General features: G+C 66.8%; 1 protein-coding gene across 1 annotated transcript in view; it reads right to left on the bottom strand.

Annotated features, from left to right (window-relative positions):
• The window catches only part of MINK1 (misshapen like kinase 1), a 57598-nt gene extending 37736 nt beyond the window's left edge, over positions 1-19862 (bottom strand). Inside the window, 21 exon segments of the mRNA XM_065417354.1 lie at positions 73-161; positions 246-360; positions 362-416; positions 419-440; positions 1584-1763; positions 4830-5042; positions 6541-6627; positions 7247-7360; positions 8281-8491; positions 9082-9151; positions 9808-9930; positions 9933-9982; positions 12094-12172; positions 12712-12766; positions 13805-13891; positions 13893-13936; positions 17681-17702; positions 17704-17772; positions 18405-18515; positions 18834-18959; positions 19806-19862. Of these exon segments, the coding sequence (XP_065273426.1) occupies positions 73-161; positions 246-360; positions 362-416; positions 419-440; positions 1584-1763; positions 4830-5042; positions 6541-6627; positions 7247-7360; positions 8281-8491; positions 9082-9151; positions 9808-9930; positions 9933-9982; positions 12094-12172; positions 12712-12766; positions 13805-13891; positions 13893-13936; positions 17681-17702; positions 17704-17772; positions 18405-18515; positions 18834-18959; positions 19806-19820 (1937 nt within the window). The 5' untranslated portion in view covers positions 19821-19862.
• Positions 19863-24707: the final 4845 nt, after the last annotated feature.

Below are 24707 nucleotides of genomic sequence, written 5' to 3' on the forward strand. Positions count from 1 at the left end.
CATTGGGCTGGGTACCTGAATGCGCTGGACATGGGCTCGAAGGGATTAAGAGGGCCGGGCCCGGGGCCTTACCTGGCTCTGACAGCGTGGCCCTGCCGGGCGCTGCCCCCGGCCCCGCTGGTGTTGAGCGTGGTGGCGATGGACGACGTTCGCTGGGGCACCTGGCAGTGGGGGAGCAGAGCGGTGAGGGGGGGTCGGCCCCAGGAATCCCCCCCCCCGGTGGAAGGCGACTCAGGCCCCGTTACCTTGGGTGGGGCCTCGAGCTCGGTGCGGGCCCAGGGTCCCCGCGGGTCGGTGGGGCCGGGCCGGCGGGCGGGGCGGGCGTCTCCGAGGTGGGGTCCCGAGTTCTGGCGGATCATGGGGGCGCGGGGGCGGCGCCGGGGCCGCCGGGTCCTGCACCGGGAAAGCCGCCACATCTTGGTGGGCTGGTCCTGCAGGGACTGGGAGCGCGGGCACCGGCGCGGCGTAGGGCTTCAGCGGCACCCGGTGCGCCAGGTGGCTCTGCGGGGAGGGGAGTGTAGAACCAATGTGAATGAAATTGTTTTTAGTTATTCACTGTACCATTGTAACTTCTGTTCACCATTTCATTACACTTGCCATTTTGCCTACATTGTAACATTGTAACTTCGGTGCAATATTGTAATTCAAACCCATTTTAAAATGCTGACTCCATTTTGTAGAAGGCTTGTGCTGCAGCCTCCCTTTTTGCAAGCCAGACTGTAATTTGATTAGTCTAGTTGAGATGTGTGAATGAGGTATGTATGGGTGATAGAATCAACCTCCAGCACCAGCCCGTCCTGATGAGAATAAAGTTCAAATACCAACGGCTGAAGAACTAGACAACAGCCCTAACTCAGCAAGAAGCATCCACCCTAACAAGAAAAAAACAACAGAAGGAAGATCAAAGCCAGGTCCCAGGCTGACAGTCACGCCTGCAATTGACGGGTGATCAAGCACCAAACCCAGAGGCGGCGTGACACAGTGAGACCTAGAGACTTTGAATCCAAACTAAAAGCCTATAAAAAGGAAGGGTGAGAGGAGAGACTTGGGGTAACGTTCTGCTATCAACATCAAGGAGCATCGGTGCCCGACAGAGACCCGGCTCCTCCTCGGCTCAGCCTTCCTGGCCAGTTAGCTGCCACGAGCTCCGATCCCAAGCTGCGAACTCAAACTACAATCAGGACCGGTAACTATCCAGCAGCTGCAGAACATTTTGGTGGTGGGTGGGTGGGTGTGGGTGTGTGTGTGTGTGTTGAGAGTGTATGTGTGAGAGTGTATGTGTATAAGCATTAAGGTATTTGCTAATAGTTACAGATTAATAATAATGTGGCATCTTTGCCTTGACCCCTAAAACGATCCTGTGTAAGTTTGTGGGACAACAGGAGCCATCAGTGCCGGGCCCCTGGGGGCCCCCCCCCCGAGCCCTGCCAGATCCTCCCCTCCCCTAGGAACCCACCCGGGGCACCCTGCCCTCAGGGATGGAACCCAGGAGTCCTGACACCCAGCCCCCGATGCCCATCCCGGGTTCGAGGGAGGGAGGCGGCTCCACACGGCCAGTAGGGCTCGCTGCTGCCCCCCCCCACCTTGTGCTGCCCCTCCTGCGGCTCGACGGGGCGCTGCATGGGCGGGCTCTGGGCTGCGGGGCCGGAGCCCAGGGACACGGACTCCGAGCGCGTCTGCAGGGCCGGGTCGGACGCGGTGCTGCCCAGCTTGGTCTGTGCCGCCGGCGAGTTCTGCTTATTGACCCGCGTCCGCTCCTCCACCTGCAGGGGGCAGAGAGCATGGCAGGGAACCCAGGAGTCCTGGCTCCCGGCCCCCCCTGCTCTAACCCTCCAGCACCCACTCCCCTCCCAGAGCCGGGGAGAGAACCCCGGAGTCCTGGCTCCCAGCCCCCCCTGTTCTAACCCTCCAGCCCCCACTCGCCTCCCAGAGCCGGGGGAGAGAACCAGGAGTCCTGGCACCCGGCCCCCCCTGCTCTAACCCTCCAGCACCCACTCCCCTCCCAGAGCCGGGGGGAACCCAGGAGTCCGGGCCCCCAGCCCCCCTTGCTCTAACCCACCAGCCCCACTCCCCTCCCAGAGCGGGGAGAGAACCCAGGAGTCCTGGCTCCCAGCCACCCCTGCTCTGACCCACCAGCTCCCACTCCCCTCCCAGAGCCAGGAGTGAACCCAGGAGTCCTGGCTCCTGGCCCCCCTGCTCTAACCACCCAACCCCACTCCCCTCCCAGCGCCAGGGAGAGAACCCAGGAGTCCTGGCTCCCAGCCCACCTGCTCTAACCCACCAGCCCCCACTCCACTCCCAGAGCCAGGGAGAGAACCCAGGAGTCCTGGCTCCCAGCCCCCCCGCTCTAACCCACCAGCCCCCCACTCCCCTCCCAGAGCCGGGGAGAGAACCCAGGAGTCCTGGCTCCCGGCCCCCCCCTGCTCTAACACACCAGCCCCCCACTCCCCTCCCAGCGCCGGGGAGAGAAACCAGGAGTCCTGGCTCCCGGCCCCCCCCTGCTCTAACCCACCAGCCCCCACTCCCCTCCCAGCGCCGGGGAGAGAACCCAGGAGTCCTGGCTCCCAGCCCCCCCTGCTCTAACCCACTAGCCCCCCACTCCCCTCCCAGAGCCGGGGAGAGAACCCTGGAGTCCTGGCTCCCGGCCCCCCCATCTCTAACCCACCAGCCCCCACTCCCCTCCCAGCGCCGGGGAGAGAACCCAGGAGTCCTGGCTCCCAGCCCCCCCTGCTCTAACCCACCAGCCCCCACTCCCCTCCCAGAGCGGGAGAGAACCCAGGAGTCCTGGCTCCCAGCCCCCCCCTATTCTAACCCACCAGCCCCACTCCCCTCCCAGAGCCAGGGAGAGAACCCAGGAGTCCGGGCTCCCAGCCGCCCCTGCTCTAACCACCAGCCCCCACTCCCCTCCCAGAGCGGGGAGAGAACCAGGAGTCCTGGCTCCCAGCCCCCCCTGCTCTAACCCACCAGCCCCCACTCCCCTCCCAGAGCCGGGGAGAGAACCCAGGAGTCCTGGCTCCCAGCCCCCCTGTTCTAACCCTCCAGCCCCCACTCGCCTCCCAGAGCCGGGGAGAGAACCCAGGAGTCCTGGCTCCCGGCCCCCCCTGCTCTAACCCTCCAGCACCCACTCCCCTCCAGAGCCGGGGGGAACCCAGGAGTCCGGCTCCCAGCCCCCCTGCTCTAACCCACCAGCCCCCACTCCCCTCCCAGAGCCGGGGAGAGAACCCAGGAGTCCTGGCTCCCAGCCACCCCTGCTCTAACCCACGAGCTCCCACTCCCCTCCCAGCGCCAGGGAGAGAACCCAGGAGTCCTGGCTCCCAGCCACCCCTGCTCTGACCACCAGCTCCCACTCCCCTCCCAGCGCCAGGGAGAGAACCCAGGAGTCCTGGCTCCCGGGCCCCCCTGCTCTAACCCTCCAGCACCCACTCCCCTCCCAGAGCCGGGGAGAGAACCCCGGAGTCCTGGCTCCCAGCCCCCCTGCTCTAACCCACCAGCCCCCACTCCCCTCCAGAGCCGGGGAGAGAACCCAGGAGTCCTGGCTCCCGGCCCCCCCTGCTCTAACCCTCCAGCACCCACTCCCCTCCCAGCGCCAGGGAGAGAACCCAGGAGTCCTGGCTCCCGGCCCCCCCTGCTCTAACCCTCCAGCTCCCACTCCCCTCCCAGCACCGGAAAGAGAACCCAGGAGTCCTGGCTCCCAGCCACCCCTGCTCTAACCCTCCAGCCCCCACTCCCCTCCCCGAGCCGGGGACAGAACCCAGGAGTCCTGGCTCCCAGCCCCCCTGCTCTAACCCACCAGCCCCCATGTGATGTTATTGACATAACCTGTGACCATCTAGAGCATTGTTGCAACCACTGTTGTATATTTGCAGCAGGTGCTGTACAAAGGGTTGTCGTGTGAGGTGTCTGTGGAGAGGTTATGGTGTGCTGGGGGTGACTGTGCTGGGTGTGTGTGTATCGGTTTTGTAGTTGACGGTAGGAATGTTGGCTCTGCGCTCGTATCTCAAGGTGTGTGATTCTAAGTACCCCGCAGTGAAGCATTGGGGCTGTTCTCAGAAGTGTTCCGTCGAAAGACACTTAACGGACAATGGGCTTTGGGGAGACGCCAACCTGGGAACGTTCACACTAATAGGGAAACAACGGCGTCGCCCTGGACATGTGACTTGCCCGTGTGACTCCACACTCCATCTTGCTGCTGGGATTGCCACAGTAAGAGCGGAGGGGTCCTTCCTCGGGCAGAGGAGAGAAAGGGCCTGGAATCCCGTCCTGCTTCTGAGCTCTGCGGGGACCTGGCTACAAACCCACGCTTGGAACAAAGGGCCGAAGGACCCAGCCCAGCCGGGGATGTTCCAGAGATGGGATTTGAACCTGCAGCTTATCCCATCCCGGCTACAAGCCTGAACCGAGAGCTTTGCCGTTACGGTGTGTGACTGATTCCATGTAACCAAGTCGAGCTCTCGTCTGGATCTTCTTCCTTACGAATAAACCTTTCAATTGTAGATTCTAAGGATTGGCTTGTGGGGAAGATCTGACTTGTCTATTGACCTGGGTCTGGGGCTTGGTCCTTTGGATCGGGAGAACCTTTTCCTTTTACTGGGGTATTGGTTTTCATAACCATTCGTCCCCATAACGAGTGGCACTGGTGGTGATACTGGGAAACTGGAGTGTCTGAGGGAATTGCTTGTGTGACTTGTGGTTAGCCAGGGGGGTGAGACCAAAGTCCTCTCCGTCTGGCGGGCTTGGTTTGCCTTAGAGGTGGAGAAACCCCCGGTACCCAGCCCGCGCCCCGCGCCGCCCCACGTGCCCAGCCCGCGCCCCACGCCTGCCCCACGCACCTCCCGGGCCCAGGCTGGCTTGTCAGCGGCATGGGCGCTGCTCCGGTTGTAGTGGTAGAGCGGTTTCTTGTCGCTCGCCGGCGCCCCCTGCTGCTGCTCTTCTGGAGCTGCTGCTGCTGCTGCAGGGGACTTCAGGTAGGCGTGTTCCTGCTGCAGCTGGCGCTGGAGCCGCTCCGACTGCCGCTGCTCCTCCAGCTGCTTCCGCTTGTACTCCTGGGGGGGCGCAGGGTCCAGGGGGCTCCCGGGGGCCTGAGCATGAGCACCAGGCGTCCTGCCACGCCGGCACACGGGGAAACCCGGGCGTCCTGCCACGCCCAGACGCACGCAGGGGAATCCCGGGCGTCCTGCCACGCCCAGACGCACGCAGGGGGAACCCGGGCGTCCTGCCACGCCCAGACGCACGCAGGGGGAACCCGGGCGTCCCTGCCACGCCCAGACGCACGCAGGGGGAACCCGGGCGTCCTGCCACGCCCAGACGCCCGCAGGGGGAACCCGGGCGTCCTTGCCACGCCCAGACGCACGCAGGGGGAACCCGGGCGTCCTGCCACGCCCAGACGCACGCAGGGGGAACCCGGGCGTCCTGCCACGCCCAGACGCACGCAGGGGGAACCCGGGCGTCCTGCCACGCCCAGACGCACGCAGGGGAACCCGGGCGTCCTGCCACGCCCAGACGCACGCAGGGGGAACCCGGGCGTCCTGCCACGCCCAGGACGCACGCAGGGGGAACCCAGGCGTCCTGCCACGCCGGCACACGGGGGAACCCAGGCGTCCTGACACACACGCGCACACACAGGGGGAGCCCAGGCGTTCTGACATGCCCAGACACACGCAAGGGGAACCCAGGCATCCTGACACGCACACACAGGGGGAACCCAGGCGTCCTGACACGCCCAGACGCACGCAGGGGGAACCCAGGCGTCCTGAAACGCACACAAAGGGGGAACCCGGGCATCCTGACACGCATGCGCACACATGCAGGAGGAACCCGGGCGTCCTGACACGCCCAGACACAGGGGGAACCCAGGCGTCCTGACACACACGCGCACACACAGGGGGAGCCCAGGCGTTCTGACATGCCCAGACACACGCAAGGGGAACCCAGGCATCCTGACACGCGCACACAGGGGGAACCCAGGCGTCCTGACACGCCCAGACGCACGCAGGGGGAACCCAGGCGTCCTGAAACGCACACACAGGGGGAACCCGGGCATCCTGACACGCACGCGCACACACAGGGGAACCCAGGCGTCCTGACACGCCCAGACGCACGCAGAGGGAACCCAGGCGTCCTGACACGCCCAGATGCATGCAGGGGAACCCAGGCGTCCTGACACACACAACCTTGGAGATGGCCCCTGGGAGGAGGCAGGGCTAGGAGGAGTGAATCTCAGACCCTGCCCTCCCTGGGGTGGCGCCAGCAGCTCTTCCCACCCCCACCGGATGGGGGCAGCTATGGGCTGAGGGGGATCTCTGCCCCCCAGAGCCCCCACCCTCGCAGCCTGGCCAGGCGCCACCCCCCTGCCCCAGGCCAAACACCCCCCGTGGCCCGGTCCAGCCTTGGCGGCGCACTGCATTGTGGGTATTGTCCATGGCCGAGCACAGCTCAGAGCAGCCCCCGGGCTGCTCCAACTGGGGAATGCCCACCCCCAAGCAGGGCTGGGTGGGCGGGACTTGTGAGGCGGGGGCGGGGCCAAGGGGCGCGGCCGGTTACCAGAAGCAGGGCCTGTTCCTGCAGTAGCTGCTGCTGGAGGATTTCTAGCTGCCTCTGCTCCTCCTCTAACTTGTGCCTGATATACTCCTGGAGAGGGACGGACAGACAGACAGACAGAGACAGGTCACAGAGCAGGGGGGCCCGGAGACCAGGAGAGGGGGAGGGGAGGGAGCCCAGACCCCCCGGGGAGACCCGCCAGCCAGGCGGCCAGAGGAGATTTCAACCTGTGGCCTAAGCGGCCCGGTGTGCTGACCCCGGGGGGGGGGGAGGGGGGGAGGAGAGGGGCTCCAAGTTCACAAGCTCAGAAGTAGGAATAGAAGAGAACCCAGGAGTCCTGGCTCTCAGCCCCCCTGCTCTGACTCACCAGCCCCCACTCCCCTCCCAGAGCCGGGGAAAGAAGCCAGGAGTCCGGGCTCCCAGCCCCCCCCTGCTCTACCCACCAGCCCCCACTTCCCTCCCAGAGTCAGGGAGAGAACCCAGGAGTCCGGGCTCCCAGCCCCCCCTGCTCTAACCCACCAGCCCAACTCCGCTCCTGAGACTCAATGTACTGCTAGACCCCCGCTAAGGCCCAGCCTGGCTCGGAGGAGGGGGAACGTGGGTGCCAGGCAGCTGGAGTCTCCGGGGTGATGGTCTCCCCAGGGCCGCAGCCCCCTGGCCCCGCCCCCCCAAGCCCCATGGGGGGAGCTGGGGCTGACAAGGCCAGTACCTGCTCGCGCTCAGCCTGCCTCCGCTCCTCCTCCCGCCGCAGCACCTGCATGTCCTCCAGCCGCCGCTGCTCCTTCTCCTGCAGCTTCCGCTGCTCCCGCTCCCGCCGCTGCTGCTGTGGGGGACGGAGCCAGCGGGGCAGGTGGAACCGGCCGTGTGCGGGGGGAAGGGCCAGGGGGCCTGGCTCCACCCCCCTGCTCTAACCCCCCCAGCCCCACTCCCTTCCCAGAGCCGGGGAGAGAACCCAGGAGTCCTGGCTCCCAGCCCCCCTGCTCTAACCCACCAGCCCCCGCTCCCCTCCCAGAGCCGGGGAGAGAAAACAGGAGTCCTGGCTCCTGGCCCCCCCTGCTCTAACCCACCAGCCCCCACTACCCTCCCAGAGCCGGGAGAGAACCCAGGAGTCCTGGCTCCCAGCCCCCCCTGCTCTAACCCACCAGCCCCCGCTCCCCTCCCAGAGCCAGGAGAGAACCCAGGAGTCCTGGCTCCCAGCCCCCCCTGCTCTGACCCACCAGCCCCCACTCCCCTCCCAGAGCCGGGGACAGAACCCAGGAGTCCTGGCTCCCAGCCCCCCCCTGCTCTAACCCCACCAGCCCCCACTCCCCTCCCAGAGCCGAGGGAGAGAACCCAGGAGTCCTGGCTCCCAGCCCCCTGCTCTAACCCACCAGCCCCCCCGTCCCCCGCCAGAGCCGGGAGAGAACCCAGGAGTCCGGGCTCCCAGCCCCCCCTGCTCTAACCCACCAGCCCCCCGTCCCCCGCCAGAGCCGGGGAGAGAATCCAGGAGTCCTGGCTCCCAGCCCCCCCTGCTCTAACCCACCAGCCCCCACTCCCCTCCCAGAGCCAGGAGAGAACCCAGGAGTCCTGGCTCCCAGCCCCCCCTGCTCTAACCCACCAGCCCCCCACTCCCCTCCCAGAGCCGGGGAGAGAACCCAGGAGTCCGGGCTCCCAGCTCCCTCGCTCGGACTGGAGCCCCTCCCCTCCCGTTGTGGGGCAGTGGCTGGACGTGGGGAGGGGACCCAGGTGTCCGGGCGGCCTCACCTCCTCCACGCGCCGGCGCTCCTCCTTCTGCTCCTCGATGCGGCGCTGGCGCTCGTGCAGCAGCTGTTTGATGTGGGCCTCGGAGTCGCGGTGCTGGGCCGCCAGCTGCTGCTGGTGCTTCAGTGCCGCCTCCGAGTGGCTCTTGTTCTCCTGCTGCAGGCGCAGGAACTCCCGCCGCAGCGTCGACTCGCCCGGCACGTTCATGATGGAGCTGGGGGGCGGGGAGGTGTCACGGTCACGGCCTGGCCCCGCCCCCGCCCACGGTGGCATGGCCCGCCCCCACCGACACAGCCCCACCCCCACCCCACATGGCCCCGCCCACAACCACCTCGGCCCCACCCCCCACCGACATGGGCCCCACCCCCACCCTCATGGCCCCGCCTATATGCTCCTTCACAGCCACGGCCCCGCCCCTCCATAGTCAGGGCCCCGCCCACAGCTCCCCCAACACCGTGGCCCCACAGCCTCACCCACACAGCTGGGCCCCTGAACCCCCCCACTGACTATCATCACCCCACACACCTGGCCCCACTCGCCTGCCCCGTATCCAGAGCCCCACACCCAATGCCCAGACAGTCCTGCCCCGCCCTTTGTATCACCTGGGCATGGGGCCCCCTCCCTGGCAGCCATCAGCCCCCCACAGGCACCCCACAAGAGCCCCTCCCCCATACCCAGCCCATATGGCTCCACCCCATGGCCCTGAGTTCAGGCCCCATAGCCCTGCCCACTCTGCCCTTCCCCAACAACCCAGCCATGCTGCCCCTGGTCATATGCCAAAGGCACCTCCCGCCCGCCCCGTACCTGGGCTCCCCTTCCTCCCCGTGGCTGTCATCCTCCTCCTCGCTGCCGCTGTACTCGTACTCCGTCTCATCTGGGGGGCGAGAGACCCCGTTAGATGGCGACAGGCTGGGTGGGGCCAGCGCCCCACTGCCTGCCCCCTGAGCTGGCAAGGCCTCGCCCCCATAGCCACCCACTGCCCGCCCCCTGAGCCGGCCAGACCCCGCCCCACTCCCCACCCCCTTGAGCCGGCCAGGCCCCGCCCCCTGAGTCAGCCAGTCCCCGCCCCACTCCCTGCCCCCCTGAGCCGGCCAGTCCCCGCCCCCTGAGTCAGCCAGTCCCCGCCCCACTCCCCGCCCCCGTGAGCCAGCCAGACCCCGCCCCACTCCCCACCCCCTTGAGCCGGCCAGGCCCGCCCCCTGAGTCAGCCAGTCCCCGCCCCACTCCCTGCCCCCCTGAGCCGGCCAGTCCCCGCCCCCTGAGTCAGCCAGTCCCCGCCCCACTCCCCGCCCCCGTGAGCCAGCCAGACCCCGCCCCACTCCCCCACCCCCTTGAGCCGGCCAGGCCCCGCCCCCTGAGTCAGCCAGTCCCCACCCACTCCCTGCCCCCCTGAGCTGGCCAGTCCCCGCCCCCTGAGCCAGCCAGACCCCGCCCCAATCCCCGCCCCCCCGAGCCGGCCAGTGCCCGCCCTGGGGCCGGGTGGGAGCCGGCGCCCCGCAGAGGGGAGAGGCCCCGTCCCGCCCCACTCACCCTTCTCTCCTCTCTTCTTCCGGGAGCGGTCGATGTGGTCCTTGAGCTGGATGCGGACCTGACGCTCCGTGGGCTGATCGCGGATGAAGGGGAATTTCAGCAGCTGCTCCGTGGGCGGGCGCTCATGTAGGCTTTGATCAGGCAGGTGTCTATGAAGTCGATGAATTTCTTGGACCTGGGGGAAGGGGGAGGACACGGGGTGAGCACCACGCTCAGCGGCTGAGGCCCGACGGGCCCGTGATGCTCATCTGTTATACCAATAGAATAAAAACCAGCAGGATCTTATTAAGAGGGATAAGGCAAAGATGCCACATTTATTGTAAATATAATAATACTATAAAAGATAACAGTAAACAACGTTGTTTGGCTACTTATTTCTATTACTACTTATTTTCTTATACACACACATTATACCTAATACCTACACACACACACACACACACACACACACACACACACACACACACACACACACCAGATGTTCTGCAGCTGCTGCATAGTTACCAGTCTGCTTGAGTTTGCAGCTTGAGTTTGCAGCTTGGGTTCGTAGCTTGTGGCGGCTAACTGGCCAGGAGAGCCGGGCACAAGGACGAGCTGGGTCTCTGTTGGGAATGCACCGATGCCTTCCATATTGGCAGCAGAATGTTACCCTTCTCCCAAAGTTTTCCATCTCACCCATCCTTTTTGTAGGCTTTAGTTTGAATCCAGAGTCTATAGGTCTTGCTGTGTCACGCTGCCTCTGGGTTTGGTGATTGATCACCCGTCAATAGCAGACATGACTTTCAGCCTCGGACCGGGCTTTGATCTTCCTTCTATTGTACCTTTTCTTTTTAGGGTGGATTCTTCTTACTTTGTTAGGGCTCTTGTCTGCATCTTCAGCCGTTGGTGTTTTAACTCTATTTAATCAGGACAGGCTGGGGCTGGAGGTTGATTCCATCATTCATACATACCTCATTCACACATTTAAACTAAACTAATAAGATTACACCAGGGTTTGCAAAAATGAAGGCTGCAGCAAGCCCTTACAAAATGGAGTAAGCATTTTAAAATGGGGTTTGAATTACAATATGGCAAACAGTGAACAGAAGTTACACTGTAGGCAAGTGTAATAAATGGTGAACAGAAATTACAATACTGAAACAGTGCAAGTCTCAGTGATTTAAGCAGGAATTGGATTGATAGTGAAACTCACAAAGGCAGCTGACTGAACAGCTATGGCTCTTAACAGGCATCTTAATTGTTATTTAGCCAGTTATTGGGATAACCGGTTTTATGAATGAATATTATTTCATTCATAAAACTTATGAAGTTGCATTAATAAAGTGAACAATTAAAAACAATTTCATTCATCAGTCCTACACATCCGCAGCCACAGTCGGAGCCCGGGCAGGATCATCCAGGTCCTGGCTACACCCCCTGGGGAGCTGGGCCCACTGACCCCCGCTGGGGGGATCCGGGCCCAGCGACTCCGCTGGGGGATCCGGCCCACTGACCCCCACTGGGGGGATCCGGGCCCAGCGACTCTGCTGGGGGGATCCGGCCCACTGACCCCCACTGGGGGGATCCGGCCCACTGACCCCCACTGGGGGGATCCGGGCCCAGTGACTCCGCTGGGGGGATCCGGCCCACTGACCCCCACTGGGGGGATCCGGCCCACTGACCCCCACTGGGGGGATCCGGGCCCAGTGACTCCGGGGGGATCCGGGCCCAGCGACTCCGCTGGGGGGATCCGGCCCACTGACCCCCGCTGGGGGGATCTGGCCCAGTGACTCCGCTGGGGGGATCCGGGCCCAGTGACTCCGCTGGGGGGATCCGGCCCACTGACCCCCCTGGGGGGATCTCGGCCCACAGACCCGCGCTGGGGGGATCTGGGCCCAGCGACTCCGCTGGGGGGATCCGGCCCACTGACCCCCGCTGGGGGGATCCGGCCCACTGACCCCCGCTGGGGGGATCTGGCCCAGTGACTCCGCTGGGGGGATCCGGGCCCAGTGACTCCGCTGGGGGGATCCGGCCCACTGACCCCCCTGGGGGGATCTGGGCCCAGCGACTCCGCTGGGGGGATCCGGCCCACAGACCCGCGCTGGGGGGATCTGGGCCCAGCGACTCCGCTGGGGGGATCCGGCCCACTGACCCCCGCTGGGGGGATCCAGGCCCACAGACCCCCGCTGGGGGAGATCCGGGCCCACAGACCCCCGCTGGGGGAGATCCGGGCCCAGTGACCCTGCTGGGCTCTGGCTAGGCAGTGCGGGTGGCAGGACGAGACGCTGGGCTTGCTGCGGAACGTACCATTTCTTGGACTTGAGCTTGGGCGGTGGGTTGCGGGGGATGAGGAAGAGCGCTCGCATGGGGTGCATGTCGCACAGAGCTGGGGAGAGAGACACAGTCACATGGGGGCTGCACCCCCCCACCAACCCCAGGGTCCCCTCAGCGTGCCCTGCCCCGCGCTCGCAACGGTCATGGCCCCACGCAGATCCTTACACCCCCTAGCCCTACTGGGGATCGACCCAGGAGTCCTGGCTCCCAGCCCCCTGCTCTAACCCACCAGCCCCTACTCCCCTCCCACAGCCGGGGAGAGAACCCAGGAGTCCTGGCTCCCAGCCCCCCCTGCTCTAACCACCAGCCCCCACTCCCCTCCCAAAGCCAGGGAGAGAACCCAGGAGTCCTGGCTCCCAGCCCCCCCAGCTCTAACCACCAGCCCCCACCCCCCTCCCAGAGCCGGGGAGAGAACCCAGGAGTCCTGGCTCCCAGCCCCCACTCCCCTCCCAGAGCCGGGGAGAGAACCCAGGAGAGCTACTATCTCCCCGACTCCCCCCAGGGGGTGTGAGTGGCTGATCCGGGCATACAGACACGTGCGCGGGGGAAGCCGTAACTTCCCCTCTGGGCAGAGCAGAGCCCGGCACTTACGTGGTGCCCCCTCGGCCATCTCGATAGCGGTGATGCCCAGGGACCAGATGTCGCTCTGCAGAGAGAAAGGAGGGATGGGTTGGGAGTGGGGATCTCCCTGCACCCCCACGGCTCCGAGCTGCAGCTGGGGAGGGGGTGGGGCTGTGGGGGAGCCTGAGGCCAGAGTCGGGGGTACCCAGGGGCATCGGCATGTGTCTGTGGGGATCAGGGTGGGGGGGGGATCAAAGTGAGGGAGAGTCCAGGGAGATTGGGATGGGGGAGACTGGGTGTGAGTAACCCAGGTGATCAAAGTGTGTGTGTGTGGGGCGCTGGGACGACTGGGATACGGAGAATCCAGAGCGGGTCAAAACTGGGGGAGAAACCAGGGGGATCAGAGCGGGGGGAGGACACTGGGGGAATGGGAGGGTCCCAAAGGGGCTGGGATGTGGGGAACCAGGGGGATCCGAGTGGGGGGAGGACACTGGGGGGATGGGGGATCCGAGTGGGGGGAGGACCCAGGAGGGTGGGGAGTCCCAGAGAAGCTAGGATGTGGGTAACCAGGGGATCAGAGTGGGGGGAGGACCCAGGGGGATGGGGGTGGGGGGTCCCAGAGGGGCTGGTATGTGGAGAACCAGGGGATCAGAGTGCGGGGAGGACACTGGGGTCGTCGGGGGTCCCGTGAGACCCTCCCCTACGCTGTGTCCCCCCTGCACGCCCTGGTGAAGGGCAGTGGCGTAGGGATGCGTGACAGGACTCTCTGGCACTACAGGGATTCAGGAGGTCCTGGGGTTCACCCTCTGGCTCTGACCTCCCGGGGGTCAGGGGGATCTCTGGGCTGGGGGGGCTCGGCGGGCGAGCCAGCGGAGGGCCCCCCAGGCCCAGGAACCGGCCAGGCGCGCCCCAGGTCCAGGATCTGGGCAGGATTAGTGGGGGTGGGGAGAGGGCGGCGCTGACCCCAATGGGGCTGGTTCCCCCCGAAGTCAGGCCCTGCACCGGTTGCAGGGCACCCTGGAGCGGCTGGGCCAAGGTGTCCTGGATCCCAAGGCCAGGTTGCCCCTCCTCCCCGTGGGGCAGGGATCCCCGCCGAGCCCCCAATCCATGGGGCCTGCCCTACCCTGTAGTCGTAGGTGGCGTCGGGGTTCTCGTCACAGGCGATCACCTCTGGGGCCATCCAGTAGGGGGTGCCGATGAAGGTGTTCCTTGCGCCCCACCGTCCGGTCCAGCTGGGCGCTCACCCCGAAATCCACTGGGGAAGGAGGAGACGGAGCCGTCAGCACGTGGAACACCCCCCTGCCCCCGCATCAGCACCCCCACCCTGCGGCCCCACCCCCAGAGAGGCAGTGGCATGGTCACCCTTCCTTCCCCAGGCTCAGGCTCTCTGCAGACTCAGGCAGCGCCCCTGTGCCAGCTTCACCCCCCCCCCCCGGAGCGACGGGCTCAGGCTCTCTGCAGACTCAGGCAGTGCCCCTGTGCCAGCTTCACCCCCCCCCCCCCGGAGCGACGGGCTCAGGCTCTCTGCAGACTCAGGCAGTGCCCCTGTGCCAGCTTCACCCCCCCCCCCCCGGAGCGACGGGCTCAGGCTCTCTGCAGACTCAGGCAGCGCCCTGTGCCAGCTTCACCCCCCCCCCCGGAGCGACGGGCTCAGGCTCTCTGCAGACTCAGGCAGCGCCCTGTGCCAGCTTCACCCCCCCCCCCCGAGCGACAGGCTCAAGCTCTCTGCAGACTCAGGCAGCGCCCCTGTGCCAGCTTCACCCCCCCCCCCCCCGGAGCGACGGACTCAGGCTCTCTGCAGACTCAGGCAGCGCCCTGTGCCAGCTTCACCCCCCCCCCCCCCGGAGCGACGGACTCAGGCTCTCTGCAGACTCAGGCAGCGCCCCTGTGCCAGCTTCACCCCCCCCCCCCCCCCCGGAGCGACGGGCTCAGGCTCTCTGCAGACTCAGGCAGCGCCCCTGTGCCAGCTTCACCCCCCACCCCCCGGAGCGACGGGCTCAGGCTCTCTGCAGACTCAGGCAGCGCCCCTGTGCCAGCTTCACCCCCCACCCCCCGGAGCGACGGACTCAGGCTCTCTGCAGACTCAGGCAGCGCCCTGTGCCAGCTTCCCCCCCCCCGGAGCGACGGACTCAGGCTCTCTGCAGACTCAGGCAGCGCCCCTGTGCCAGCTTCACCCCCCCCCCCCCGGAGCGACGGGCTCAGGCTCTCTGCAGACTCAGGCAGCGCCCTGTGCCAGCTTCACCCCCCACCCCCCGGAGCGACGGGCTCAGGCTCTCTGCAGACTCAGGCAGCGCCCCTGTGCCAGCTTCACCCCCCACCCCCCGGAGCGACGGACTCAGGCTCTCTGCAGACTCAGGCAGCGCCCTGTGCCAGCTTCCCCCCCCCCCCGGAGCGACGGACTCAGGCTCTCTGCAGACTCAGGCAGCGCCCCTGTGCCAGCTTCACCCCCCCCCCCCCCGGAGCGACGGGCTCAGGCTCTCTGCAGACTCAGGCAGCGCCCCTGTGCCAGCTTCACCCCCCCCCCCCCCCGGAGCGACGGACTCAGGCTCTCTGCAGACTCAGGCAGCGCCCTGTGCCAGCTTCACCCCCCACCCCCCGGAGCGACGGGCTCAGGCTCTCTGCAGACTCAGGCAGCGCCCTGTGCCAGCTTCACCCCCCCCCCCCGAGCGACGGGCTCAGGCTCTCTGCAGACTCAGGAAGCGCCCCTGTGCCAGCTTCCCCCCCACCCCCCGGAGCGACGGGCTCAGGCTCTCTGCAGACTCAGGCAGCGCCCTGTGCCAGCTTCACCCCCCCCCCCCCGGAGCGACGGACTCAGGCTCTCTGCAGACTCAGGCAGCGCCCTGTGCCAGCTTCACCCCCCCCCCCCCCCGGAGCGACGGGCTCAGGCTCTCTGCAGACTCAGGCAGCGCCCTGTGCCAGCTTCACCCCCCCCCCCGGAGCGACGGACTCAGGCTCTCTGCAGACTCAGGCAGCGCCCTGTGCCAGCTTCCCCCCCCCCCCCGGAGCGACGGGCTCAGGCTCTCTGCAGACTCAGGCAGCGCCCTGTGCCAGCTTCACCCCCCCCCCCCGGAGCGACGGACTCAGGCTCTCTGCAGACTCAGGCAGCGCCCTGTGCCAGCTTCACCCCCCCCCCCCGGAGCGACGGACTCAGGCTCTCTGCAGACTCAGGCAGCGCCCCTGTGCCAGCTTCACCCCCCCCCCCCGGAGCGACGGGCTCAGGCTCTCTGCAGACTCAGGCAGCGCCCCTGTGCCAGCTTCACCCCCCACCCCCCGGAGCGACGGGCTCAGGCTCTCTGCAGACTCAGGCAGCGCCCTGTGCCAGCTTCACCCCCCCCCCCCCCGGAGCGACGGACTCAGGCTCTCTGCAGACTCAGGCAGCGCCCTGTGCCAGCTTCACCCCCCCCCCCCGGAGCGACGGGCTCAGGCTCTCTGCAGACTCAGGCAGCGCCCTGTGCCAGCTTCACCCACCCCCCCCCCCGGAGCGACGGGCTCAGGCTCTCTGCAGACTCAGGCAGTGCCCCTGTGCCAGCTTCACCCCCCCCCCCCCCGAAGCAACGGGCTCAGGCTCTCTGCAGACTCAGGAAGCGCCCTGTGCCAGCTTCGCCCCCCGCCCCCCGGAGCGACGGGCTCAGGCTCTCTGCAGACTCAGGCAGCGCCCTGTGCCAGCTTCACCCCCCCCCCCCGAGCGACGGGCTCAGGCTCTCTGCAGACTCAGGCAGCGCCCTGTGCCAGCTTCGCCCCCCACCCCCCGGAGCAACGGGCTCAGGCTCTCTGCAGACTCAGGCAGCGCCCTGTGCCAGCTTCGCCCCCCCCCCCCCCGGAGCGACGGGCTCAGGCTCTCTGCAGACTCAGGCAGCGCCCTGTGCCAGCTTCCCCCCCCCCCCCCGGAGCGACGGGCTCAGGCTCTCTGCAGACTCAGGCAGCGCCCTGTGCCAGCTTCACCCCCCCACCCCCCGGAGCGACGGGCTCAGGCTCTCTGCAGACTCAGGCAGCGCCCCTGTGCCAGCTTCACCCCCCCCCCCCCCGGAGCAACGGGCTCAGGCTCTCTGCAGACTCAGGCAGCGCCCTGTGCCAGCTTTCCCCCCCCCCCCCGGAGCGACGGGCTCAGGCTCTCTGCAGACTCAGGCAGCGCCCTGTGCCAGCTTCACCCCCCCCCCCCCCGGAGCGACGGACTCAGGCTCTCTGCAGACTCAGGCAGCGCCCCTGTGCCAGCTTCACCCCCCCCCCCCCCCGGAGCGACGGGCTCAGGCTCTCTGCAGACTCAGGCAGCGCCCCTGTGCCAGCTTCTCAGGCAGCGCCCCTGTGCCAGCTTCACCCCCCCCCCCCCCCGGAGCGACGGACTCAGGCTCTCTGCAGACTCAGGCAGCGCCCTGTGCCAGCTTCACCCCCCCCCCCCCGAGCGACGGACTCAGGCTCTCTGCAGACTCAGGCAGCGCCCTGTGCCAGCTTCACCCCCCGCCCCCCGGAGCGACGGGCTCAGGCTCTCTGCGGAGTCAGGCAGCGCCCTGTGCCAGCTTCACACCCCCCCCCCCGGAGCGACGGGCTCAGGCTCTCTGTGGAGTCAGGCAGCGCCCTGTGCCAGCTTCCCCCCCCGCCCCCCGGAGCGACGGGCTCAGGCTCTCTGCAGACTCAGGCAGGGAAGAGTGGCCCATTACAAAGCAGGCCAAGGAGATAATCTATTCCATGGGTGGCTGGTGGAACTCCCTGCCACAGGACGTTGCTGATCCTCGGGAGATTCGAATCAGGACTGACGCTTATATGGGCCGTCAGACCAGCCCGAGAGAAAGGAAAATGATGGGACTGTAACCCCGTCGTGGGAGCCGGGTGGGAGTGCCCCGAGCTGCCCCCTAGGGAGAGGAGACGGCAGGTTGCTCACTCAGGGGGGCGTGGCAGCTGCTGGAGACAGGAGTGAGCGGTAGGGCCGGGGATGGAACCCAGGAGTACGGGGTGAGTGTCCCTGCAGCAGGAATGGGGCTTCTGGGCGCTGCCCCCAACTTACCCAGCTTCACCTCGGCGTTCTCCCGTGAGCAGCACGTTCTGCCCTTTGATGTCCCGGTGGATCACCTTGTGGGCGTGGAGGTGAGCCAGGCCCTAAGGGGGCAGGGAAACATCGGCTGAGATCGAGTCACAGGAACCCAGGAGTCCCGGCTCCCAGCCCTCCTGCTCTAACCCACCAGCCCCCCCTCCCGTCCCAGAGCCGGGGAGAGCACCCAGGAGTCCTGGCTCCCAGCACCCCCCTGCTCTAACCCCCAAGCTCCCACTCCCCTCCCAGAGCCGGGAGAGAACCCAGGAGTCCTGGCTCCCAGCCCCCCCTGCTTTAACCACCGGCCCCCACTCCCCTTCAAGAGCCGGGGAGAGAAGCCAGGAGTCCTGGCTCCCAGCGCCCCCTGCTCTAACCCACCAGCCCCCACTCCCCTCCCAGAGCCGGGAGAGAACCCAGGAGTCCTGGCTCCCAGCCCCCCCTGCTTTAACCACCAGCCCCCACTCCCCTCCCGGAGCCGGGGAGAGAACCCAGGAGTCCTGGCTCCCAGCCCCCCCTGCTCTAACCCACCAGCCCCCACTCCCCTCCCAGAGCCGGGAGAGAACCCAGGAGTCCTGGCTCCCAGCCCCCCCTGCTCTGACCCACCAGCCCCCACTCCCCTCCCGGAGCCGGGGAGAGAACCCAGGCGTCCTGGCTCCCAGCATTCTGGCGGTGGGGGCGCAGAGGGCGGGGCCCGGCATACCCGCAGGATCTCCCGGCAGATATACGCGATGCAGTCCTCCTTCAGCGCGTTGCCCTTGGTGTTCTTGACCAGGTCCGTGACGGAACCAGCCCCGCAGAACTCCATCACCAGCTGGGGGGAGCACAGAGTTACCGGCCCGGCCCCCCTGACGCCGCGCGAGCCGCTGGGCTGGGGCAGCCCCACGGACGGGGCCGGGTGCGAACGGAGGGGAGAGATGGCCACAGGGTCTCAGTGCGGCACAGACAGCGCTCGAGCTCGGGGCCCCCGCCGCACCAGGCGCTGCACAGAGCCAGAGAGCTGGTCCGTGAGAGAGCAGCCCCTGGATGGCCCCTGCTCTGAGCCCGGGTGCCACCAGCCCGAGCAGCGGGCCCCGGCTCTTTGCGGGCTCTCCCGAGGGGCTGCCCGCCCCGCCACGCCCGCCCCACGCACCCACAGCTGGTCATCGTTCCCGGGCGGGCTCTTCTTGATGAAGGCGCCGTAGTAGGTGGCGATGTTGCGGTGGTGGGAGTATTTCTTCAGCATGTTGATCTCCTGCTTGATTTCCTCCTCCTCGTCCTGGTGGGGCGGAAAGGACCCAGGTTACAGGGAGCTGGGGTGCCCCTCACTCCCGACCCACAGCCTCTGCTAGCCCAGCCCTGCCCCCTAGCTCTGGGGTGCCCCTCACTCCCGACCCGCAGCCCCTGCTAGCCCGGCCCTGCCCCCCCCCCAGCTCTGGGGTGCCCCTCACTCCCGACCTGCAGCCCCTGCTAGCCCAGCCCTGCCGGTGCCCCTCACTCCTGACCCGCAGCCCCCGCTAGCCCAGCCCTGCCAGTGCCCCTCACTCCCGACGCGCAGCCCCCTGCTAGCCCAGCTCTGCCCCCCCTAGCCCTGCCGGTGCCCCTCACTCCCGACCTGCAGCCCCTGCTAGCCCAGCCCTGCCCCCCCAGCTCTGCCAGTGCCCCTCACTCCCGACCCGCAGCCCCTGCCAGCCCAGCCCAGCTCGGGAGGGGTGTGCCCGGTGCAGAGGAGGGATGCCAGGTTGCTCGGGGGATGGAGAGCCGACCCTAGCCGAGCAGGCTGGCAGAGCGAGGCTGGGGTAAGCGCCCCCGGGGGCAGAGGAGCGCCGGGCGCCCGAGAGCAGGGGGCGCTGGAGAGGAGGAGACGGGTTTGACCCAGCAGAGCCCGGCCTGCCCTTGGCAGCAGGGGCAGACGCCCTCTGGGCCCAGGACTGTCCCCAGCCAGAGCCCGCTGGGCCGTGCAGCTGAATCCAGCCACCCAACGCACCTCCCGGCTGGCCAGGGGCTGGGGGGGGGGGGGGGACAGGGCACCCCCAGGGAAGGGGAGGGGGCAGTGGCTGCAGTTCCAGACAGGTGAGGTCCCAGGGGCTCACGTCGGGGTGCCCCCCACCCCGATCCTTCTTACCTCGGTGACGTCCATGACTTTGATGGCTGCCAGCTGCCCTGTCTTGACATGGCGGCCCTGGGGAGGCAAAGGCAGAGCGAGGGGGTCAGCCCGTGACGTGGGGTGCACGGGGGAGTAGGGAGGGCTCCTCTCCACCGGCACAGCACTCGGACCCGACGGAACTGACCGCCACTGGATCTTCGCGGCAATGGACAGTACCAGGCTTTGGAACAGAGCTAGGGTTACCATCTGTCACGGAATGTGGGGGGACTCAGGGCCCTGTACCCCCGGCTCCCTGCGATTCACCATGACTCTCAGCCAGCCAGTAAAGCAGAAGGTTTATTTAGACGACCGGAATACAGTCCAAGACGGGTCTTGCAGGCACAGACAACAGGACCCCCTCAGTTAGGTCCATCTTGGGGTCCCCGGGCACCCCAGCCCCCCTCCAGAGGTCAGAGCCCTCCCTGCCTCCAGCCACCTCACCAGCCAGCTTCCCAGACTCTGCCTTCAGCGACCCCTCCCACAGCCTTTGTTCAGTTTCCCGGGCAAAGGTGTCACCTCGCCCCAGCCCCCTCCTGGGTTCTCATGTTACAGGCTCAGGTATTCTCCTTCGGTCAGTCTCCCATCCCCCAATGCAGACTATCCCAGCCACACTCCCCTGTCAGCACTTACAGATCACAGTAAGAACAGTCCCAGTTCGTCACACCATCTTTAAGGTTTTGAAAAAGAGGACACTCCACAGGGCCTTGGCCCCGCCCCTTCCCCAAAGTCCCCGCCCCAACTCCGCCCCCTCCCCTGAGCACCCTGCATTCCTCCTCCTCCTCCCTCCCAGCCACGCAAAAAGGGCTGCCCGAGCGCTACCGGCTTCACGGTTTGCCGGGCAGCCCCCAGACCTCCAGACCCTGCGCGCCGGCCGGGCACTTCCCCTCCCGGGTTCCGGGGGCGCAGGGTCCGGAGGCATGGGGGCTGCCCGAAGCCGGTAGCGCTCGGGCAGCTCGGCGCTTACAGAGCCCAGGAGTCAGGGGGCAGCAGCCGCCGGAGCCCGCTCTAAGGGAAGCCAGGGATGCCGGAAGCTGGGAGTATTTTTCCTGGACATGTTCGGCTTTTTGGAAATTCCCCCCGGACGGGGGGTTGATTACCAAAAAGCCGGACATGTCCGGGAAAAACCGGACGTATGGTAACCCTAGGCAGAGCTGACCCATGACTAATAGGGAGGGAGGAAATTTCCCCACCCCCCTGCAGACCATGGGGCTGGGGTTCATGTGTGATTAACAAGCCCCCGGGAGATTGGGCCTCCGTTCTGCTGGGCGCTGCCCAGACCACCCGCCTGCCCCCCAGCTGAGATCAGGGTCCCGTTGTGCTGGGCTCCACGCATGGTGCTGTACAGTCAGCAGGGGGCGCCAGGCCCTCAGTCAGGGCACAATACACGGTCCCAGCAGAGCCGCCCTGCCCCACTCCCCAGAGAGAAGGGAATGTCCTACTCCCAGAGCAAGGCAGCGCCGACACTGGAGAGACCCCCCAGGTCTGCCAGCCCCCCCTGCTCTAACCACCAGCCCCCACTCCCCTCCCAGAGCTGGGGAGAGAACCCAGGAGTCCTGGCTCCCAGCCCCCCCTGCTCTAACCACCAGCCCCCACTCCCCTCCCAGAGCTGGGGAGAGAACCCAGGCGTCCTGGCTCCCAGTCCCCCCTGCTCTAACCACCAGCCCCCACTCCCCTCCCAGAGCTGGGGAGAGAACCCAGGAGTCCTGGCTCCCAGTCCCCCCTGCTCTAACCACCAGCCCCCACTCCCCTCCCAGAGCTGGGGAGAGAACCCTGGAGTCCTGGCTCCCAGCCCCCTACCGTACCCACCAGCCCCGCTGTGATGAAGTGGGGGATTTTCTTGTTTTTTCCTTGTTCTCTGTTGAGTTTCAATGGTTTGCATGCGGAGGGGGTGGGACTCAGTTTCCCTGGGTGTTACTGGTTTAACGAGGGGAGGGGAGAGGGAGTTTGTTTTGCAGAGGACTGGAGAGGGAACTTGGGAACCCAGCCGATGGCCGGGAGGATGGATACCCCGGCGACCGGTGACCTGAGACCCCGACCCGGAGGCCCAGCTTAGGAGCTGCAGCCGGTTCTGGCCAGTGGGAGGACAATGGGCTGCAGAGTGAGGACCCAGTGACCTAACCAGCCGGTTCCAGCCAGAGGACAGAAGCAGGAGAGGAGGCCCCGGTTTACGACCCTGTTTACCTGGAGAGAAGACAATGGACAGAGGGGGGGCTTGGGGCCGGGGGTATCAGATGCCCAGCTGGGAGCAGGGGGGCTCTGGGCTGGAGAGGGGGAGCAGGCAGAGCCCCCCCTGGATGCAGAGAGACTGGGATGTGCTGGGCTGAGGGAGGCCAGGCCTGAGGCCGGAGAGTTTCCTGTGCTGGGTTCAACGCTCAATAAACCTCCTGTGTTACGCCGGCTGAGAGTCGCTCCGGGCTAGAGAACGGGGGGGGGGGGGGTGTGGAGGCCCCGGGGGGTCCCGAGCGAGGGGACTCCCTGAGGGGGCCCACGGCAGAGACAGACGTGTTAAGGCTCAGAGAGATGCGGCTCAAGGAGGTGGAGGGGCCTGACCCCGAGAGAGAGGGGACCCCCGAGAAGGGCTGTCGCACTGAAAGGGGCACCCCCCACAGACCGCACGGGGCCAAGAGTGGGCACGATCTGTGAGTCCGTGACACCTGCACTCTCCTGGAGTTGGGGTTTGTGGCTCAGACACGGGACGGTGCACGTATTCACTAGCTCCTGGGTTCTCACAGACACCCCCCCCCACTTAGATCACAGCCCAATTAGGGGCCCTGTTGTGCCAGGCGCTGCACAGACTCCCTGGGGGACCTCGGGCAAGCCTCACCCACGCAATGGGGAGATCAGTCCTGCCCCCCGGGGGGCTGGGAGGGGGAGGCAGGGACCCGGCGAGGAGTGGGGCTGGGGGCTGCGTCAGCGCTACCAACGGGTGAGGCAGGAGGATGACAAGGCAGAAACAGCAGCAGCCAGAGCTGGAAAGACACGTCCCCCTGCGCTGTGTTAGCAGCCTGCGGAACTCCCTGCCACAGGATCCAGGCTTCGCGGAGGAGTTTGGGAAAGGATCAGTGCTCCCCTGGTTACAGTATAATCCTCCCTAGCGCTCAAGGCATGTCACAAACCTGACCTCCGACATAGCCCTCACTCCTAGGTTCTCTCCCTGGCTCTGGGAGGGGAGTGGGGGCTGGTGGGTCAGAGCTGGGGGGGCTGGGAGCCAGGACTCCTGGGTTCTCTCCCCAGCTCTGTGAGGGGAGTGGGGGTTGGTGGGTCGGAGCTGGGGGGGCTGGGAGCCACGACTCCTGGGTTCTCTCCCCGGCTCTGGGAGGGGAGTGGGGGCTGGTGGGTTAGAGCAGGGGGGCTGGGAGCCAGGACTCCTGGGTTCTCTCCCCGGCGCTGGGAGGGCAGTGGGGTCTGGTAGGTTAGAGCAGGGGGGGCTGGGAGCCAGGACTCCTGGGTTCTCTCCCCGGCTCTGGGAGGGGAGTGGGGGCTGGTGGGTTAGAGCAGGGGGGGCTGGGAGCCAGGACTCCTGCGTTCTCTCCCGGGCTCTGGGAGGGGAGTGGGGGCTGGTGGGTTAGAGCAGGGGGGGCTGGGAGCCAGGACTCCTGGGTTCTCCCCCCGGCTCTGGGAGGGGAGTGGGGGCTGGTGGTTAGAGCAGGGGGGGCTGGGAGCCAGGACTGCCGGGTGCTAGCGCTGATCTATCATGGATTGAGAAGAGCAGCTGGCCTCTAGCCCCAGGCTGCTGGCTGGGGAAGGACTCCTCACACCCGGCTCCAGGGCAGGCTGGGTGCTCTCGACCCGATGGGGGCAAAGGGGAGAAGGGGGCTGGAGACCCCCTGGGTGGATCTCCTTGACCCCTGCACTGCAGAGCCGCGGCTCCGTCCCACGTGGGCCCCCGGAGCCCTCTGCCACGTGCCCGCATTGTGCGATGTGCCACGCGCCGGGGGCGTGGGCGGCCGTCGCCTAGCAACCGCCTCCTGCTCCTCTGGGCTGGGGATTGACGTGGGGGGGCGTGGGAGGCGGCCCCCTGCCCCCACAGGAGCTGCTTGCCGCCGTCAGGGGAATATTCCTTCTCCTTTCTCCAGGGAGCTGCCCCCGAGCCCCTCGGCAGCGGGGTGCCCGAGCAGGGGCAGAGGAACAGGGGCACTCCCAGCGCAAGGCTGGGGCCGGAAGGGGGGTCCCAGCCCTGCACCCAGGAATCCCGCGGCCCGGTCTGGAGCAGCTTTGCTCCAGCACAAATGAGTGGGCTCCATGCAGCAGGTCGGACAGCCGCCCTGTCACGGAGTCCCCGGGCGATGCTCTGGAACTGCTCCCCACAAAGCCAGGCAGGACCTTGGGGAGCCTCCTCTCCCTCGGAGCAAGGCAAGACGCTCACACGGCTTCACCTCCTGGGTCTCTCCTGGGAGCATTCAGCATATGCCCCTCCGTGCGCTTCCCACAGCGAGTCCGCCCCGGCGGGGTCCCGGGGAAGCCAAAGGGTTCTGCACCCCTCACTTCGCAGTCAGACGTGACTCTCAGCCAGCCAGTAAAACAGAGGTTTATTAGATGACAGGAACATGGTCTAAAACGGGACCCCTCGGCCGGGTCCATTCTGGGGCCCAGTGAGGCAGACCCCTGTCTGCCCTCCCTTCCAGTCCCCAGCTAGCTCCAAACCCCCACCCCCGTCCAGCCCCTCCTCTCTGGTCTTTGTCTCTTTCCCAGGCCAGGAGGTCACCTGATCCCTTTGTCTCCAACACCTTCAGGTGGCACCTTTGCAGAGGAGGGGCCCAGGCCATCAGTTGCTAGGAGACAGTGTTGGGCATTTATGTACCCTGGCCCTTTGCTCTGCAGCAACCATACACCCTTATCCCACCCCCTAGAGACTTAAGAACTGCATAGGGGAAACTGAGG

Source organism: Emys orbicularis, chromosome 15 (assembly GCF_028017835.1).
Source record: "Emys orbicularis isolate rEmyOrb1 chromosome 15, rEmyOrb1.hap1, whole genome shotgun sequence".
In the NCBI taxonomy this organism is placed as follows: Eukaryota; Metazoa; Chordata; order Testudines; family Emydidae; genus Emys; species Emys orbicularis.